Source organism: Capra hircus, assembly GCF_001704415.2.
Source record: "Capra hircus breed San Clemente chromosome X unlocalized genomic scaffold, ASM170441v1, whole genome shotgun sequence".
Lineage (NCBI taxonomy): Eukaryota > Metazoa > Chordata > Mammalia > Artiodactyla > Bovidae > Capra > Capra hircus.
The window spans coordinates 5,217,922-5,238,627 of record NW_017189516.1 but is presented as its reverse complement, the minus strand read 5'-3'; the positions used below and the strand labels follow the sequence as shown (position 1 = coordinate 5,238,627).

Sequence of the window (20,706 nt, the reverse complement as noted above, 5' to 3'; positions counted from 1 at the left end):
TGGTTGGCATTACTTTGGTAATCTAGTAGGACAGAGTGTTAGTGAGTGAGGATATCCAAGTTTTAATCTTGTATATACTATTTTTAATCAGCCTTATTGAGATTCACATACCATACAGTTTACCCATTTGAAGTGTAAAATCCACTGTTTTTTAATTTGTTGTTGAAACATCACCACAGTCAGTTTTAGAATATTTCCATCACCCTTTAGCCATTAACCTGTTCAGTTCAGTTCAGTGGCTCAGTCGTATCTGACTCTTTGTGACTTCATGACCTGCAGCATGCCAGGCCTCCCTGTCCATCACCTACTGCCAGAGTCCACACAAATCCATGTCCATTAGGTCGGGGATGCCATTCAACAATCTCATCCTCCATCGTCCCCTTCTCCTCCCGTCCTCAATCCTTCCCAGCATCAAGGTCTTTTCAAACGAGTCAGTTCTTCGCATTAGGTGGCCATAGTATTGGAGTTTCAGCTTCAACATCAGTCCTTCCAATAAACACCCAGGACTGATCTCCTTTAGGATGGACTGGTTGGATCTCCTTGCAGTCCAAGGGATTCTCAAGAGTCTTCTCCAACACCACAGTTCAAAAGCATCAGTTCTTCTGTGCTCAGCTTTCTTTATAGTCCAAATCTCACATCCATACATAACTACTGGAAAAACAATAGCCGTGACTAGACGGACTTTGTTGGCAAAGTAATGTCTCTGCTTTTTAACATGCTGTCTAGATTGGTCATAAGTTTCCTTCCAAGGAGTAAGCATCTTGAATTTCATGGCTGCAATCACCATCTGCAGTGATTTTGGAGCATAGAAAAATAAAGTCAGCCACTGTTTCCACTGTTTCCCCATCTGTTTGCCGTGAATTGATGGGACCAGATGCCATGATCTTAGTTTTCTGAATGTTGAGTTTTATGCCAACTTTTTCACTCTCCTCTTTCACTTTCATCAAGAGGCTTTTTAGTTCCTCTTCACTTTCTGCCATAAGGGTAGTGTCATCTGCATATCTGAGGTTATTGATATTTCTCCCAGCAATCTTGATTCCAGCTTGTGCTTCCTCTAGCCCAGCATTTCTCATGATGTACTCTGCATATAAGTTAAGTAAGAAGGGTGACAATATACAGCCTTGACGTACTCCTTTTTCTATTTAGAACCAGTCTGTTGTTCCATGTCCAGTTCTAACTGTTGCTTCCTGACCTGCATATAGGTTTCTCAAGAGGCAGGTCAGGTGGTCTGATATTCCCATCTCTTTCAGAATTTAGCAGTTTATTGGGATGCACACAGTCAAAGGCTTAGGCATAGTCCATAAAGCAAAAATAGATATTTTTTCTGGAACTCTCTTGCTTCTTCAGTGATCCACTGGATTTTGGCAATTTGATCTCTGGTTCTTCTGCCTTTTCTAAAACCAGCATGAACATCAGCAAGTTTACAGTTCACATATTGTTGAAGCCTGGCTTGGAGAATTTTGAGCATTACTTTACTAGCATGTGAGATGAGTGCAATTGTGTGGTAGTTTGAGCATTCTTTGGCATTGCCTTTCTTTGTCATTGGAATGAAAACTGACCTTTTCCAGTCCTGTGGCCACTGCTGAGTTTTCCAAATTTGCTGGCATATTGAGTGCAGCACTTTCACAGCATCATCTTTTAGGATTTGAAATAGCTCCACTGGAATTCCATCACCTCCACTAGCTTTGTTCATAGTGATGCTTCCTCAGGCCCACTTGACTTCACATTCCAGGATGTCTGGCTCTAGGTGAGTGTGAGTGATCATACCATCATGATTATCTGGGTCGTGAAGATCTTTTTTGTACAGTTCTTCTGTGTATTCTTTCCACCTCTTCTTAGTATCTTCTGCTTCTGTTAGGTCCATACCATTTCTGTCCTTTATCGAGCCCATCTTTCCATGAAATGTTCCCTTGGTATCTCTAATTTTCTTGAAGAGATCTCTAGTCTTTCCCATTCTGTTGTTTTCCTCTATTTCTTGCATTGATCGCTGAAGAAGGCTTTCTTATGTCTCCTTGCTATTCTTTGGAACTCTGCATTCAAATGGGTATATCTTTCTTTTCTACTTTGCTTTTCACTTCTCTTCTTTTCACAACTATTTGTAAGGCCTCCTAGACAGCCATTTTGCTTTTCTGCATTTCTTTTTCTTGGGGATGGTCTTGATTCCTCTCTCTTGTACAATGCCATTAACCTGTTCAGTTCAGTCACTCAATTGTGTCCGACTCTCTGCAACCCCGTGAATCGCAGCACGCCAGGCCTCCCTGTCCATCACCACCTCCCAGAATTTACCCAAACTCATGTCCATCGAGTTGGTGATGCCATGCAGCCATCTCATCCTCTGTCATCCCCTTCTCCTCCTTCCCTCAATCTCCCAGCATCACGATCTTTTCCAATGAGTCAACCTTTTGCATCAGGTGGCCAAAGTATTGGAGTTTCAGCTTCAACATCAGTCTTTCCAATAAACACCCAGGACTGATCTCCTTTAGGATGGACTGGTTCAATCTCCTTGCAGTCCAAGGGACTCTCAAGAGTCTTCTCCAACACCACAGTTCAAAAGCATCAATTCTTCAGTGCTCAGCTTTCTTCACTGTCCAACTCTCACTTCCATACGTGACCACTAGAAAAACCATAGCCTTGATTATATGGACCTTTGTTGGCAAAGTAATGTCTCTGCTTTTGAATATGCTATCTAGGTTGGTCATAACTTTCCTTCGAAGGAGTAAGCATCTTTTAATTTCATGGCTGCAGTCACCATCTGCAGTGATTTTGAAGCTCCAAAAATAAAGTCTGACACTGTTTCCACTGTTTTTGGGGGCCATTAACCTGTACTTTCCCTCAGTTCCTCCCTAACTGAAGGTAACTGTAATCTACTTCATATTTTTTCCTTATTAGCTAAATGCCATATACTTATCGGATCTTAGTTCCCCAACTGGGAATTGAACCTGGGCCACAGCAGTGAAAGCACCAAGTCTTAACCACCGGACTTTCAGGGAATTTCCCTACTCCCTGTCTACAGATTTTTCTATTCTGGTCTTCTCATAATCCTATGTATAGTATTGACTTTATAATTGAAGTTGGTTTATCCATGTGAAACATAAGATAATCAGTTTATGTTAACTTCTTACTTCACTAGCATAATTTAAAGATGAATATGATCATAAGCATTTTGATACTGGTGATGAGAAATAAGAAAAGTCCAAGAAAATGTGATTGGAGTTAAATCTAAGTAACTTACTGATAATCAAAATAATTTTTAAATCTAACCTGTCTTAGGTTGAAAAGCCATCATTGCTTGAAATATCATATACATGTATTAGAGTATGTGTATACAGATATATTTTTGTTGAAATACAAAGCTCTGATTTACTATAATGTATAGTTATGACTTTGTTAGTAATTGGCTACTTATTATAGTAATTGAGAGGTATACTGTACATTAGATATACATAAAATTTATGTTTACATTTAGAAAATGAAGAAATTGAAAAGCCAAGACTTCTATGGGGTCTTTACTTCAATATGAGAGATTCTTCAGATGTCAGCAGGAACTCTTATAATGATTTACCATCAAACGTTTATGTCTGCTCTGGCCCAGACTGTGCTTTAGGAAATGATAATGCAGTCAAACAGGTAAGGCTGTTGGTCTTTCTCAGTTTTAGATTAAGAAGTTGGTGTGGTAGGGAAAGTGAATTTTTTTTTCCTCTGAGAGGTGGACTAAAAGAGCATCTCTCTCATTTAATACCATCTCTGTAATTTGCTCCTAAACATTTTCTCTCTGAACAACAAAGCCGCATTAAATATATTTTAAATGTAGTATTTAAAATTTTAAAATATTAAAATTTAAAATATTAATGTAGTATATTGTCCTGGTCTTGAATATAATGATGAAATATAAGAGATTGTTTATGAGTTCCATTGTGGGGATAAGGATAGAAGATCTTAGAAGTACATATCCAGAAAATGAATTTATAATGCCAATATTCTAAAGAGACATTGCTTCTAATTTAAATTGTGGTCTATGAGTGTATTTTGAAATGCATGAACATTTTTCCTCTTTAAACTTGAGTCATTTCAAAAGGCGTGTAACTGGTAAGACACACAAGATGTATTTTTTAAATGGCATTTTTAAGGCACATTCTCATCATGGAAAAGAACATACAGTTTTTCACAGTGAACATGATTCCTTTAATGTTTTGACACAAGCTGGTATCCCAAAGCTACTATAATAACTGCTAAAGCTACTATAATAACTGCTGAGGAGTATGTTAAATCAAGGTTGAATTTGTGACAGCACTCCTGGGCAGGGCTATAAAGGTACAAGGTAGGTGACACAAAATGCCAAAAGTAAATTAAGACTCTACTAAGCTGAAAATTCATATGCATGTACAAATATACTTTTCTGCACTTTACCAAAAGAGAAGAGCAGAAAATACTGTTTTTGAGGCATAAGTCTAACCTTTTCAGCAGTATAGTTAGTACATCTATCTTTTGAATCAATAAATGGATAATTTAACATTTTTGTAAGACTACAGGTGGAAATTTCATTCCCACTAGTAGCAAGGATCTTATAGGAACAAATGGCTTCTTTGAGCCTTTAATCTAATTTTTCAGCATAGCAGCAAGGCCGTGACCCATACATTTACAGTTGTTTGCCAGATTCTTTGTTTTTAATCCTCAGAGTCTAATGGTAATCCAGGATAATCATATTTAGTCAATGATAAGAAACAGAAACAGGAAGTCACATCTCTCATCCATTTTTTGTTCTGTTAGTTTAATAGGAACCCAGAATAGTTCAGTATCTACATTTATGGCTTAAAATGGCCAGGTCGTTTTTGCTTTGATGTTCCAGTTTTTCCCAAGCAGAAATTACCAACAAGTTATCAGCCAGATAACTTTATTTATCAGTGAACTTTAATGTTTTTTAACCAAGATGAAAGGCCTTAAATAAGGACTTAGTATACAAGTGCTAATGTGATCTAAGCTGTAAGCTAGAAATTATAATTAAAGGATAATTTTATCATGAGTTAATTTGCTTCCCAAGAAGATAGACTTGAGTACAGTGTTACCACAGAAGAAAACAATAATGCTAGTTTGGGTGCTAATTATTATATGCTATTAATTTTAAGTAAGCTTATATTTGTTATATAGCTTTTAACCTCAAATAAGTTTTAGGAGAAATATTATAAATCCTACGTTAAAGGGCATCAATAATAACTTTTAAAAATAGCCAGTTTATTCAGATAAACTGTGTTCTAATTCTAGTATATTACACTGTGTTCATCCCAAATGCTAATTGATGACTCCTGTCTTCCAAATTGTCTATAAAACCCTCAGAATATCACCTAAGTTTTGCCCATGTAGGAACATAAGCACTTGGAGACTTCCATTTTCCTTTTTTTAAGTAAAATGCTTCATTTTACTGTTTGTCAAGTTTGCATCTGCTGTTCTTATTTGTAAATGTATAGATGTTGAATAACATAGACCTGTCTCCCTTGTGTTCATTTGAAGCTATGATTTGAAGACATTAAAAATAAGAAGTAATCTGTGTTTGATACTCACAAGTTAAAGTTTTATGCAGGAGCATACCAAGACATTGCCGATTCTGTAATTCTTTCTGTGACTTGCTAGTTTTGTGGTCTGTGTTCTATTTTTTTTCTGAACCTCACATAGATACTTCTTTTCTTATATGAGGAATGTTTCATTAACCCACACATACTGATAAATAGACTGGTCTGTAGTCCCTACTGGTCTGTACTCCCAAGGCAGTGATAGCTCACTCCTCTTTCAGGTGTCCCCATTGCCTTTGAGCTGCCACTGCCTTGAGAACAAGAATAGTTAAATAGTGCTGTACTCTGTATTATATTTCAGGTATGAAATGGGTTATTGGCTGATGCTGGACTGGTAGTATAACCACCATTAGAATTTTGTTTATATGGAGAGATCAGCAAATTGCTTATGACTTTTGGTACATAATTTGTAAGTTGAAGATGAACTTTCTTGGTTGTAAGAGCTGTCAGGTTGCTCACATAGTGCAGTAGCATTTACTTTCTCAAGCTATTGAGGGAGAGGGCAATTTTAGGTGTCTTATTTCCTGAAGCTTCCATTTACTGTGCATTTTCTATATGCCAAGCACTGTCTTAAGCATCTTATATATATATTATCTTATTTAGTCCTCAAACAACCCTATGAGGTAAGTATCTGTTGCATTCCCATTTTACAGATGAGGAAATTAAAGCCCAAAGAGGCTAAATAACTTGACCAAAGATCACATAGCTGGTAAATTTTGACCCAAGATTTAACCTCAGGTCTGTTGGACCGCACTGCTAATACACACGTGTAGTGTACAGTACTTTCATCTTGTTAATGTAGATGCATCCTAAATACATTAAACTGCTAGATTGACAAAATATTTATGTTTTTAGACTTCCTTGTAGCTCAAATGGTAAAGAATCTGCCTACAATACAGGAGACCAAGGTTTGATCACTGGGTCGGGAAGATATTCTGGAGAAGGGAATGGCAATCCACTCCAGTATTCTTACCTGGAAAATCCCATAGACATAGAAGCCTGGTGAGCTACAGTCCATGGGGTCACAAAGAGTTGGACATGACTTAGAGACTAACAAACACAATGTTAAGTAAACATTCAGTTCAGTTCAGTTCAGTCACTCAGTCGTGTCTGACTCTTTGCAACCCCATGAATCCAGCACACCAGGCCTCCCTGTCCATCACCAACTCCTGGAGTTCACTCAGACTCACATCCATCAAGTCCGTGATGCCATCCAGCCATCTCATCCTCTGTTGTCCCCTTTTCCTCCTGCCCACAATCCCTCCCAGCATCAGAGTCTTTTCCAATAAGTCAACTCTTTGCATGAGGTGACCAAAGTACTGGAGTTTCAGCTTTAGCATGATTCCTTCCAAAGAAATCCCAGGGCTGATCTCCTTCAGAATGGACAGCTTGGATCTCCTTGCAGTCCAAGGGACTCTCAAGAATCTTCTCCAACACCACAGTTGAAAAGCGTCAATTCTTCGGCGCTCAGCCTTCTTCACAGTCCAAATCTCACATCCATACATGACTACTGGAAAAACCATAGCCTTGACTAGATGGACCTTAGTCAGCAAAGTAATGTCTCTGCTTTTGAATATGCTATCTAGGTTGGTCATAACTTTTCTTCCAAGGAGTAAGCGCCTTTTAATTTCATGGCTACAGTCACCATCTGCAGTGATTTTGGAGCCCAAAAAATTAAAGTCTGACACTGTTTCCACTGTTTCCCCATCTATTTCCCATGAAGTGATGGGTCCAGATGCCATGATCTTCGTTTTCTGAATGTAGAGCTTTAAGCCAACTTTTTCGCTCTCCTCTTTCACTTTCATCAAGAGGCTTTTTAGCTCCTCTTCACTTTTTGCCATAAGGGTGGTGTCGTCTGCATATCTGAGGTTATTGGTATTTCTCCTGGCAATCTTGATTCCAGCTTGTGTTTCTTGCAGTCCAGCTTTTCTCATGATGTACTCTGCATATAAGTTAAATAAGCAGGGCGACAATATACAGCCTTGACGTACTCCTTTTCCTATTTGGAACTGGTCTGTTATTCCATGTCCAGTTCTAACTGTTGCTTCCTGACTTGCATACAGATTTCTCAAGAGGCAGGTCAGGTGGTCTGCTATTCCCATCTCTCTCAGAATTTTCCACAGTTTATTGTGATGCACAGTCAAAGGCATTAGCATAGTCAATAAAGCAGAAATAGATGTTTTTCTGGAACTCTCTTGCTTTTTCCATGATCCAGCGGATGTTGGCAATTTGATCTCTGGTTCCTCTGCCTTTTCTAAAACCAGCATGAACATCTGGAAGTTCACGGTTCACATATTTTTGAAGCCTGGCTTGGAGAATTTGGAGCATTACTTTACTAGCGTACAAGATGAGTGCAATTGTGCAGTAGTTTGAGCATTCTTTGGCATTGCCTTTCTTTGGGATTGGAATGAAAACTCACCTTTTCCAGTCCTGTGGCCACTGCTGAGTTTTCCCAATTTGCTGGCATATTCAATGCAGCACTTTCACAGCATCACCTTTCAGGATTTGAAACAGCTCCACTGGAATTCCATCACCTCCACTAGCTTTGTTCATAGTGATGCTTTCTATGGCCCACTTGACTTCTCATTCCAGGATGTCTGGCTCTAGATGAGTGATCACATCATCACGATTATCCGGGTCGTGAAGATTTTTTTGGACAGTCCTTCCGTGTATTCTTGCCACCTCTTCTTAGTATCATCTGCTTCTGTTAGGTCCATACCATTTCTGTTCTTTATCGAACGCATCTTTGCATGAAATGTTCCCTTGGTATCTCTCATTTTCTTGAAGAGATCTCTAGTCTTTCCCATTCTGTTGTTTTCCTCTATTTCTTTGCATTGATCACTGAAGAAGGCTTTCTTATCCCTTCTTTCTATTCTTTGGAACTCTGCATTCAGATGCTTATATCTTTCCTTTTCTCCTTTGCTTTTCGCTTCTCTTCTTTTCACAGCTATTTGTAAGGCCTCCCCAGACAGCTATTTTCCTTTTTTGCATTTCTTTTCCATGGGGATGGGCTTGATCCCTGTCTCCTGTACAATGTCATGAACCTCATTCCATAGTTCATCAGGCACTCTATCTATCTAAGATCTAGTCCCTTAAATCTATTTCTCACTTCCACTGTATAATCATAAGGGATTTGATTTAGGTCATACCTAAATGCTCTAGTGGTTTTCCCTACTTTCTTCAATTTAAGTCTGAATTTGGCAATAAGGACTTCATGATCTCAGCCACAGTCAGCTCCTGGTCTTGTTCTTGCTGACTGTATAGAGCTTCTCCATCTTTGGCTGCAAAGAATATAATCAGTCTGATTTTGGTGTTGACCATCTGGTGATGTCCATGTGTAGAGTCTTCTCTTGTGTCATTGGAAGAGGGTGTTTGCTATGACCAGTGCATTTTCTTGGCAAAACTCTATTAGTCTTTGCCCTGCTTCATTCTGCATTCCAAGGGCAAATTTGCCTGTTACTCCAGGTGTTTCTTGACTTCGTACTTTTGCATTCCAGTCCCCTATAATGAAAAGGAATTCTTTTTTGGGTGTAGTTCTACAAGGTCTTGTAGGTCTTCATAGAAACGTTCAACTTCAGCTTCTTCAGAATTACTGGTTGGGGCATAGACGTGGATTACGGTGATATTGAATGGTTTACCTTGGAGATGAACAGAGATCATTCTGTCGTTTTTGAGATTGCATCCAAGTACTGCATTTTGGACTCTCTTGCTGACCATGATGGCTACTCCATTTCTTCTCAGGGATTCCTGCCCACAGTAGTAGATATATTGGTCATCTGAGTTAAATTCACTCATTCCAGTCCATTTTAGTTTGCTGATTCCTAGAATGTCAATGTTCACTCTTGCCATCTCTTGTTTGACCACTTCCAATTTGCCTTGATTCATGGACCTGACATTCCAGGGTCCTGTGCAATATTGCTCTTTACAGCATCGGACTTGTTTCTATCACCTCAGCTTTTTTTCTCTGTACTTCCCAGTATAAGGAAACTTAGTCACAATATAATTAACCCTTTTAAATTGTTTTAACTACATGAAAGCCTTTACCCTGTAAGCTTACTTCTGGTTTTAAAAGGACAAAGATTAAAAGTTGACAAGTACTCTGAACCAACCTCTTTGTATGACTCTCAGAACTGTGGCTTAGTTGGCAAATGAAATGAAACACACCAAGAAGCTTCCAGAAAGTGATGGTGCTAAAATGTTCCAGAAGTTGGAAAGAGAGGAGAGACTTGGGAAAGGCCAGAGTCTGGTTTTGGGAAATTGGCAACAGCAGGGGCCAGTGGCAGATGGGCTAAAGGGGGATTTCCACATCAGGTAGAGTACAAATAAGGGCAGGACAGCAAAACCTGCAGTTGGTTGGCAGTCTTAGGACACACGTTGTTCATGACAGGAATATACAGAAACAGATTGAGAGGGATCCAGCCACGGATATTGGGGTTCAGAGGAATCTATCCTGTAGAGAGGTGGCAAAAGAGAGACGAGGTGTAAGATACAGAGGAACTGGAGTAGAAGTAAAAGAAAGAGTAATAATAATTATAGTATTTATATTCAATATTTGCACAATATACAGTTTCTAAAATTCTTCCATTTATATATATCCTTGGACTGCAAGGAGATCCAACCAGTCCATTCTGAAGGAGATCAACCCTGGTATTTCTTTGGAAGGAATGATGCTAAAGCTGAAACTCCAGTACTTTGGCCACCTCATGTGAAGAGTTGACTCATTGGAAAAGACTCTGATGCTGGGAGGGATTGGGGGCAGGAAGAGAAGGGGACGACTGAGGATGAGATGGCTGGATGGCATCACGGACTCAATGTATGTGAGTCTGAGTGAACTCCGGGAGTTGGTGATGAACAGGGAGGCGTGGCGTGCTGGGATTCATGGGGTCGCAAAGAGTCGGACATGACTGAGTGACTGAACTGAACTAAACTTACATGTATAGCTACGTGTGTGTGTGTGTGTGTGTGTGTGTGTGTGTGTGTGTGTGTAAACTGTATTGTAGAGATGTTGGATATAAATATTACAACATACATTACATATATGTACATACATATGCATATATCATATATATATATAGAGAGAGAGAGATTCTATTCCATGCCTGGCACTAAGGATTCAGAGTTAATTAAAACCTAGTCATCATTCCTGGGTGAATCACTGTCTAGTAAAGGAGAAAATACTTTGGCCACCTCATGTGAAGAGTTGACTCACTGGAAAAGACTCTGATGCTGGGAGGGATTGGGGGCAGAAGGAGAAAGGGATGACAGAGGATGAGATGGCTGGATGGCATCACCGACTCAATGGACATGAGTTTGGGTTAACTCTGGGTGCTGGTGACGGACAGGGAAGTCTGGTACGCTGCAATTCATGGGGTCACAAAGAGTCGGACACGACGGAGCAACTGAACTGAACTGAAAGGAGAAAAACATAGAAACAAATGACATTGCAGTGTGGTATATGCAAAAAATATATTAGGACTTCTCTGATGGTCCAGTGGTTAAGACTGGATTTCCAGTGCAGGGAGAGCAGGTTCAATCCCTGGTTCGAGAACCATCCTACATGCTGTATGGTGAGGCCATAAACAAATAAAAGAATAGATTTAAAAAACAAGAAGAATGATATTGAAAGTATAAAGGTAATATAGAGGAGCCACAAGTTCTATCTGGGAGTCAGAGAACCTTACACAGAAAGATATAAAAGATGAGTAGCCATTCTTCATCCAAATCGAAGACAATCAAATTGAAACATTCCATACATTATAGCATTTGCACCAGCCTAGGCTGTAAACATCATAGTTGAAGAAGTCAGTTCAGTCACTCTGTTGTGTCTGACTCTTTCTGACCCCATGGACTGCAGCACACCAGGGCTCCCTATCCATCACCAACTCCCAGAGTTTATTCAAACTCATGTCCATTGAGTCGGTGATGCCATCCAGCCATCTCATCCTCTGTCATCCCCTTCTCCTCCCACCTTCTATCTTTCCCAGCATCAGGGTCTTTTCCAGTGAGTCCATTCTTTGTATCAGGTGACCAAAGTATTGGAGCTTCTTCAGCATCAATCCTACAAGTGAATATTCAAGACTGCTTTCCTCTAGGATGGACTGGTTGGATCTCCTTGCAGTCCAAGGGACCCTCAAGAATCTTTTCCAACACCACAATTCAAAAGCATCAATTCTTTGGCACTCAGCTTTCTTTATAGTCCCAATTCTCACATCCATACATGACTACTGGAAAAACCATAGCTTTGACTAGATGGACTGTTGTTGACAAAGTAGTTTCTCTGCTTTTTAATATGATGTCTTGGTTGGTCATACCTTTTCTTCCAAGAAGTAAGCATCTTTTAATTTCATGGCTGTAGTCACTATCTGCAGTGATTTTGGAGCCCAAAAAGTGAAGTTTGTCACTCTTTCCACTGTTCCCCATCTATTTGCCATGAATTGATGGGACCAGATGCCATGATGTTAGTTTTCTGAGTATTGAGTTTTAAGCCAACTTTTTCACTCTCTTCTTTCACTTTCATCAAGAAACTCTTTAGTTCTTCTTCACTTTCTGCCATAAGGGTGGTGTCATCTGCATAGCTGAGGTTATTGATATTTCTCCCAATAATCTTGATTCCAGATTGTGCTTCCTCTAGCCCAGTGTTTCTCATGATGTACTCTGCATATAAGTTAAATAAGCAGGGTGACAATATACAGCCTTGACGTACTCCTTTTCCTATTTGGAACCAGTCTGTTGTTCCATGTCCGGTTCTAACTGTTGCTTCCTGACCTGCATAGAGATTTCTCAAGAGGCAGGTCAGGTGGTCTGGTATTTCGATCCCTTGAAGAATTTTCCACAGTTTATTGTGATCCACAAAGTCAAAGACTTGGGCATAGTCAGTAAAGCAGAAATAGATGTTTTTCTGGAACTCTTACTTTTTCCATGAGCCAACGGATGTTGGCAATTTGATCTCTGGTTCCTCTGCCTTTTCTAAATCCAACTTGAACATCAGGAACCTAATAGTTCACGTACTGTTGAAGCCTCCAACAAACAGGTAATAGTGTATAGCAAAAAGTCTGAGAGGAAGAGATGAGGTGAACTAAAAGATGATAACAGAGAAGATAGGCCTGAAGAGTTTTGTTCACCATAATCATCTTGGATTTTTATCCTATTCAGTTCAGTTCAGTTCAGTCACTCAGTCATGTCCGACTCTTTGCGACCCCATGAATCACAGCAGGCCAGGCCTTCCTGTCCATCACCAACTCCCAGAGTTTACTCAAACTCATGTCCATCGAGTCAGTGATGCCATCCAGCCATCTCATCCTCTGTCATCCCCTTCTGCTCCTGCCCACAATCCCTCCTAGCATCAGAGTCTTTTCTACTGAGTCAACTCTTCACATGAGGTGGCCAAAGTATTAGAGTTTCAGCTTTAGCATCAGTCCTTCCAATGAACACCCAGGACTGATCTCCTTTAGGATAGACTGGTTGGATCTCCTTGCAGGCCAAGGGACTCTCAAGAATCTTCTCCAATACCACAGTTCAAAAGCATCAATTCTTCGGCGCTCAGCTTTCTTCACAGTCCAACTCTCACATCCATACATAACCACTGGAAAAATCATAGCCTTGACTAGACTAGCCTTGATTACTTTGTTGGCAAAGTAATCTCTCTGCTTTTAAATATGCTATCTAGGTTGGTCATAACTTTCTTTCCAAGGAGGAAGTGTCTTCTAATTTCATGGCTGCAGTCACCATCTGCAGTACTTTAGAAGCCCCCAAAAATAAAGTCTGACACTGTTTTCACTGTTTCCCCATTATTTCCCATGAAGTGTGGGACCAGATGCCATGGTCTTAGTTTTCTGAATGTTGACCTTTAAGCCAACTTTTTCACTCTCCTCTTTCACTTTCAACAAGAGGCTTTTTAGTTCCTCTTCACTTTCTGCCATAAGGGTGGTGTCATCTGCATAGCTAAGGTTATTGATATTTCTCCCAGCAGTCTTGCTTCCAGCTTGTGCTTCTTACAGCCCAGCATTTGTCATGATGTACTCTGCATATAAGTTAAATAAGAAGGGTGATAGTATACAGCCTTGACGTACTCCTTTTCCTATTTGGAACCAGTCTGTTGTTCCATGTGCAGTTCTAACTGTTGCTTCCTGACCTGCATATAGGTTTCTCAAGAGGCAGGTCAGGTTGTCTGGTATTCTCATCTCTTTCAGAATTTTCCACAGTTTATTGGGATCCATACAGTCAAAGGCTTAGGCATAGCCAATAAAGCAGAAATAGATGTTTTTCTGGAACTCTCTTGCTTTTTTGATGATCCAGCGGATGTTGGCAATTTGATCTCTGGTTCCTCTGCCTTTTCTAAAACCAGCATGAACATCTGGAAGTTCACGGTGCACGTATTGCTGAAGCCTGGTTTGGAGAATTTTGAGCATGACTTTACTAGCATGTGAGATGAGTGCAGTTGTTCAGTAGTTTGTGCATTCTTTGGCATTGCCTTTCTTTGGGATTGGAGTGAAAACTGACCTTTTCCAGTCCTGTGGCCACTGCTGAGTTTTCCAAATTTGCTGGCATATTGAGTGCAGCACTTTCACAGCATCATCTTTCAGGATTTGAAATAGCTCCACTGGAATTCCATCACCTCCACTAGCTTTGTTCATAGTGATGCTTCCTAAGGCCCACTTGACTTCTCATTCCAGGATGTCTGGCTGTAGGTGAGCAATCACACCATCGTGATTGTCTGGGTCGTGAAGATCTGTTTTGTACAGTTCTTCTGCGTATTCCTGCCACCTCTTCTTAATGTCTTTTGCTTCTGTTAGGTCCGTACCATTTCTGTCCTTTATCAAGCCCATCTTTCTATAAAATGTTCCCTTGGTATCTCTAATTTTCTTGACGAGATCTCTCATCTTTCCCATTCTGTTGTTGCCCTCTATTTCTTTGCATTGATCGCTGAAGACGACTTTCTTATCTCTCCTTGCTATTCTCTGGAACTCTGCATTCAGATGCTTTTATCTTTCCTTTTCTCCTTTGCTTTTTGCTTCTCTTCTTTTCACAGCTCTTTTAAGGCCTCCTCAAACAGCCATTTTGCTTTTTTGCATTTCTTTTCCATGGGAATGGTCTTGATCCCTGTCTCCTGTACAATATCACGAACCTCCGTCCATAGTTAATCAGGCACTCTATCTGATCTAGCCCCTTAAATCTATTTCTCCCTTCCACTGTGTAATCATAAGGGATTTGATTTAGGTCTAGAAGAGTTTTAAGCCAGAACACGATTGCTTAGCAGGTAAAGAATCTGTCTGCAATGCAGGAGACAAAGGAGACATGAGTTCCATCCCTGGGTTTGGAAGATCCCCTGGAGGAGGACATGGTAACCCTTTCCAGTGTTCTTGTCTGGAAGTTCCCGTGTCAGAGAAGGCTGGCGGGTCACAGTCCATGGGGTTGCAAAGAGTCAGAGACTACTGAGTAACTAAGCACAAGGCATAAACAGAATTTCATTTTCCATTGACCCCTCTGAGGGCAGCATAAAAAATGATTACACAGGAAAATCCTAGAAGCAAATTGACTAGTCCAGTTCTGAGATGTTGCAGTTGTTCCAGGGAAAGATGGTGCATGTCTGAGCTGTGTCTCTAGGCGTCTGTGTCTCTAAGAACATATGGAGTCAAGAACTAAGAGATAAAATCAATAGGATGTGGTGATTGCATCCAGAGAGTGAAGGGGAAGAAGAACTTTTTCAGGTAGACTAGGTAGAGATAAAAGACAAAATGACCATTAGAGTAACTAAAGTGTGAGGTAGAGGCTCTGTCTGACACCAGTCCTCCTGTTTCTAGAGACTAAATGTCTCCTTCAAAAATGTATATAGTGTGGTCCCTGGGTGGAAGCAAGCAAAGCAGGCATTTCAAATATTTAATTTGAAAATAACCATAGTTAAATGGCAGGTCCAAAAATATGCCCTTGAATTTTACTTATGAAGGAAAGAAACTGTTCTATTTACTGGATGCAGGAGTATGCAATTATAGATGGCCATCTAGCAAATAGTTTTGATTTTGCAACCCATATAATGTATTTTGCAGCTGCTTGACTCCATCATTGCAATGCAAAAGCAGCTATAGATAGATAAATGAGAGTGACTGTTCCAATAAAGCTTTATTTATGAAAACAGACAACAGGCTGGATCTGGCCTGTGGGCCGTAGTTGTCAACTCCTGGCCTGGCCTAATGGATGACCTTGTGTGTACATTAGGACAAAGGGTTGAAGTGGTACAGACAGACATTGTAAACTTTAAAGCAAAACAAGCATATATCTTAAAACCCTTTAATGACTTTCTTTTACCAGTAGGGTAGCATGCAAGCTACCTAACTTGGCAGGGACCCCTATCTAACAAAGAAGTATATTCATCTAAATAAAAGTAGGAATATGTTTAGAATAGAATAACAATGCTACTTGCCATATTTACTTTCTTGTATGTGTGTATGTGTTTGTTGTTTTTAATTAAGATCACGTTTACTTTCTTATTCTCTTACCCTGCCAGACTAAGCTCAGCTTAAATCTTGACATTTCAATTTCTATTATTAATAACAGTGATAACAGTTTACAATATAAAGAAGCTTACTCTCTTCTATGCTGTAGACAAAGAGAGCAAGGCTCAGATGCTAATTAAACATTCCCTACATCACATCACTACTGCATTTGGCATGGTTTTCTATTCAGAGTCCATAGTCTTGGATTATGTAATACTCCTTAAAGCAGAGGGAAGAAAACTAGAAAAGCAAATAGTTGAACAATGAACAATGTTCTTGATTTGAACAGTTGTTAAAATTGGTATATGCTAAATTCGACTACAGATATCACAGATAAGCTCTATTAAGAAATTATATAAAGAATATTAAAAGAAATTTTATTTCTGTTGACACGTAGAATAAATGACCTTAAAGTCTTGACTAGGCACCTGATAAAGTACTGATACACTTGAAGGGTGGGTCTGAATGAATGTATTTGAGTTCTGAAAGCAGATTTTAGAAGGTTATGTATGCTGTATAAAGTTCTGTAACTTAATGATTATAAGGATGATACTTCATTTCTTAAATTGTTCCAAAAAGGTTCATATGTTTTATGTTAGTGTTCAAAAACTATTGTGCCCTTTCTTCCCTGGCCAGGCTGAAGCACTTTTCCAACAAATCTGCCCCAACGAAGACTTCTGTCCTCCCCCACCGAATCCTGAAGACATTATCCTTGATGGAGACAATTTACAACCAGAGGCTTCAGAATCCAGTGCCTTACCAGAGGCCAACTCAGAGACTCCCAAAGAAAGCTCAAATCTGAAAAACCCAGAGGAGCCCTCTAAATAAGGAGTATATGCCAAACTGGATACCACACTGTGGAAAATCCTCCTAGCCTGAGAGTCTTCTTGATGGAAGAACTATTTGAAAAATGTTACAAAACAGCAGCCAGTTAACATGCAGAATTACCAAGAAAAACAATAAAAGATATCCAAAAGGGGATTTTCCTTAAAGAGGACATTCTAAGACCACAAAACACTTTGTAAAGCACATTGACTTGCCTGCTTTAAGATACCAAACCTGTGGAATTAGCAGATAAAAATTATAAAGTGGATTGATTCCCAGAAATACAGGTATGTTTATGAAAGTGATCCTATGCCTTGTTAGTAATTCTGTGGTATTAGGACAGCTTTTGCCTGCCACTTTGCTTGAAAGCCACATATTTTGAATTGGCTCAAAAATTTCCTTTGATTATTTGAGTTATATTTTCTTTATGGGTGTGAGCATTGTGACACAAATGATGAAAGTATATGAGTTTATGTAGCTGAAAAAAATTAAAGTGTTGTAATCCAAGCAGGAGCCTATCTTTGAAATAGAGGTTTGTTTTGTTCTTTATCTTGAAGAGAATTGAAGATACTATATTAAAGTAGACACTTTTACAAGCAAGGCATGAGTTCCTTACTGTTTTTTTTTTTTTTTTAATGTTAATAGTATTTGTATTTGAGTCCTGAACATTCTACGAAAGCTCAGTACTGGAAAAATGAAAGGAAAGATTTGAATAGGCTTCTTTGGTGTTTGGAAATTCTTTCTAGTTGAGTACCTGGAGCACTAACCTGATTGTCTATGGACCTAATTTTGTCCTAGCTATACTGATATTAGGCAAATATGATGATGATATTTGCAAATTGCCTAATATGATATTAGGGAAAATGTTTACTTTCTGCACCTCAGTTTCTCTACATGTCTACTGTATAAGAATTATTTTGAAGATATATGAAGTGCTATCCTTAGAATGATTTTTCTGGAATAAAAGTTCTTTCAGAATTTTCTCATTGACTTGGGGGTGAATATCAGATCTCATGCAGCAAATAGTTGCTTGCTGTCACTTCCCCCAACACAATAAATCATAGTGTTTTTATTGCATTAAGCTTTTAAAATAAAAATCTATTTCTTAAATTAGTATTTAATAGTCTTATAGAAGAGTAAACATAGTAACATATAGAATTGTGGTTTTAAATCTTAATAAGGAAAACATTCTATAAATTCTTCATATTCCTTTTCTAGTAATTAGACCTGAAACCACCAATGACTCTAAACAGAATATGACAATTGATAAACCCTAATATGCACTTAACATAAAAATATAAGGGCTGTGAATAGACAGCAAATCTAGGTACAGTGAGTGCCTGTATTAAAATCTTTCCAAATGCTGAGCTCTGATGGTTTATCTTCTTTGAGCAATAGTTTGGACTTAACAACTTATTTGAATAAATAAATTCATTGAAAGTGTATTGTCATGCTGTCTGGCCGGTATTGCTGATCATAGAGCCATGGCTACAGTAGAAAGTACATAGTTCTTACATTCTTCAGCTGTAGCAGGGCTTTGACCTCTCCAGATTTCAGCCAGCTCTTTACGGTCACAGACTCATGAGAAATGGAAAGAATGTAGCTCTTGCCTCACCTTTTAACCCCCCAGCAGGGTTTAAATTCAGCAGATATAGCTGAATCCAGAGGAAAACCTTCCAAGCCTCTCAGGCTACTCCTAACCCCTCTCCCCATTGCACAGCCTTTCCCCTATCTCTTTAATCCCCTCTATCCCTCTCTTCCCTTTTTATAATGTTATACAAATCAGGGACAATAGAATTACATTATAACCTACTTTGTTATGTGGATTCAGATCTGTCTTAAATTATATTTCCTGAAACCCAACTATGGTATGCACTGAATGCAAAATAGACACCTATAAGCACTGGGTATTGGTCCTGCCCTGCAGTACCAGCAATATAAAAGGTTCCACTATATGAGAGCATTGAGTTTGGATACAAATGCAGTAAGCTGCACCAATTAAAATATTGTACTTTGTTATAGTCTTAGAGTTAAGGCTTCTTGATACATCATGCACACTTATGTAAACAGCCAATCAGGGTAGACCCAGAATAACTAGAAAAATTCTGATAGCTTTACTACAGTTCTCTGAACAATGAAGGAGATATTCTGTGGTCTCATGGCCCAATCTATACTGTACCCTATTTCATCCATTAGCCAGTATCAGAATTTCTCTTCTGGATTATTTATTAATACTGTTGAAATGTTTAAAAGCTCCTGAAACTCATTAGTGATGATTAAGATAATACACAGCTGTTTAAAACTTTGTGTTAGAAAACTTTAGATACTTCCTCTTGCCTCAGAATGTAATAGAAATTATTCTAAGAACATTCTTTTCAGCTGTCTTACTGCAAATACTTGTTTTCAGAGCTTTAAAGAAAAGTCTTTCGGTTTTATTGTAAAACCGTAAGCATGAAGTCATATGAATAAAATTTAGATGTTTGTACATGATGCAGACATTTCATTAGCTAATTTTAAATTTTGAAAATTGCTGTTATCAAAGAATTGTTATTCCTGTGTTTAAAATGTGTTATGCATGCTTCTTATTAGCCAAAGTGATAATACCATTCAGTTTAGTCAGCAATATGAAAACAGATTACTAACCCTATGTTGCTACTGTATTTTTGTCTAGTTGGTATGCCTGCCCAGAAAAACATACATATATATATATATATAATAAACATATATTTTTCTACAGGAAAACTGAGTTATAATTTTCCCATCTACTGTTATACTTAGCTGCTTATAGAAAAATGGTCATGTTAATGATTAACTTCTGGAATAGTAATTTCTGAGATTGGCAGCCCTCTGCCCAAAATAATGGGCATGCTAATGATTAACTTCTGTCACAGCTATAGTTCTGGAGAAAGCAAAGTATGTCTAAAGTCCTAAAAACCTCTAAAAAAATTTTTTGTTGAAATTTTATCACTAAATAGTAATGATCCTTTAAAGCAATTTTCTTACAGATAAGTATTTACTGCCATTAGGATAATTTCTCTCAACTCTTGACTGATTTTCTTAAGTGCATTTCAGAAAGCATGAATATATGGTTATTCATAATTTACACACTGTAACAGTAAGTTTTCAGAGGAAATAAAGTCTGTTTTAATGCCTTTCAGGTGTGGTATCCTATTTTTTAATATTAAAATTTTGTATATATGCCAAGAAATGAAAGATTGTCTTGAAATTGATTTATTTGTTGATATTGGTCTATTATTTAACCTCTCAGTTAATTTTCCAGCTATATATTTGATTTTATTTCAAGGCATCTGCCGACTGTGTCAGGCTTTTGAAAAAGGCAATCAAATGATACATGGGTATGATTTACTTAGCAAACTGTTCTAGATGCCAGCATCAAGCTTCATTCTGTTTGAAATCAGTGTTCTGAGGCATGGGGTATGGCATTACAATACACTACCTGCAAACTGTTTTCCCATCTCACTTAGTGTATGAGACTCTGAAATATTTTTCTTATTTACTTCATGAATGAGAATCTGAAATGTTTTCCTTTGTGGTGGTTGAGTCCCCAGTAGCTTACAACAGATAAGAGACTGTTGATGTTCTTTTCATGCAGAAATCATTCACTGAACTGATTTGTTCTTGAATCAAATAATTATAGCAGAGTGACATTTTCTGTGAATTCCAGGTAGTTTCTAAATCTTCTCAGACAGGATGTATTCAAAAGATAACATCAGTATTTCTAAACTGGCAATTTATCTGTGTTATTAATAAATCAAGTTTAAAAAAGATAAGGTTAATTGAATTTTTTAAACAAGTAGCTAGATTAT

The 20,706-nt window shown here is 38.5% G+C and overlaps 1 protein-coding gene across 1 annotated transcript in view; it reads left to right on the top strand.

Annotated features, from left to right (window-relative positions):
• The window catches only part of CHM (CHM, Rab escort protein 1), a 247,437-nt gene extending 227,338 nt beyond the window's left edge, over positions 1-20,099 (top strand). The window contains exons 14-15 of the mRNA XM_005700575.3: positions 3,467-3,627; positions 16,691-20,099. Of these exons, the coding sequence (XP_005700632.1) occupies positions 3,467-3,627; positions 16,691-16,882 (353 nt within the window). The 3' untranslated portion in view covers positions 16,883-20,099. The remainder of the gene's footprint in view (positions 1-3,466; positions 3,628-16,690) is intronic.
• Positions 20,100-20,706: the final 607 nt, after the last annotated feature.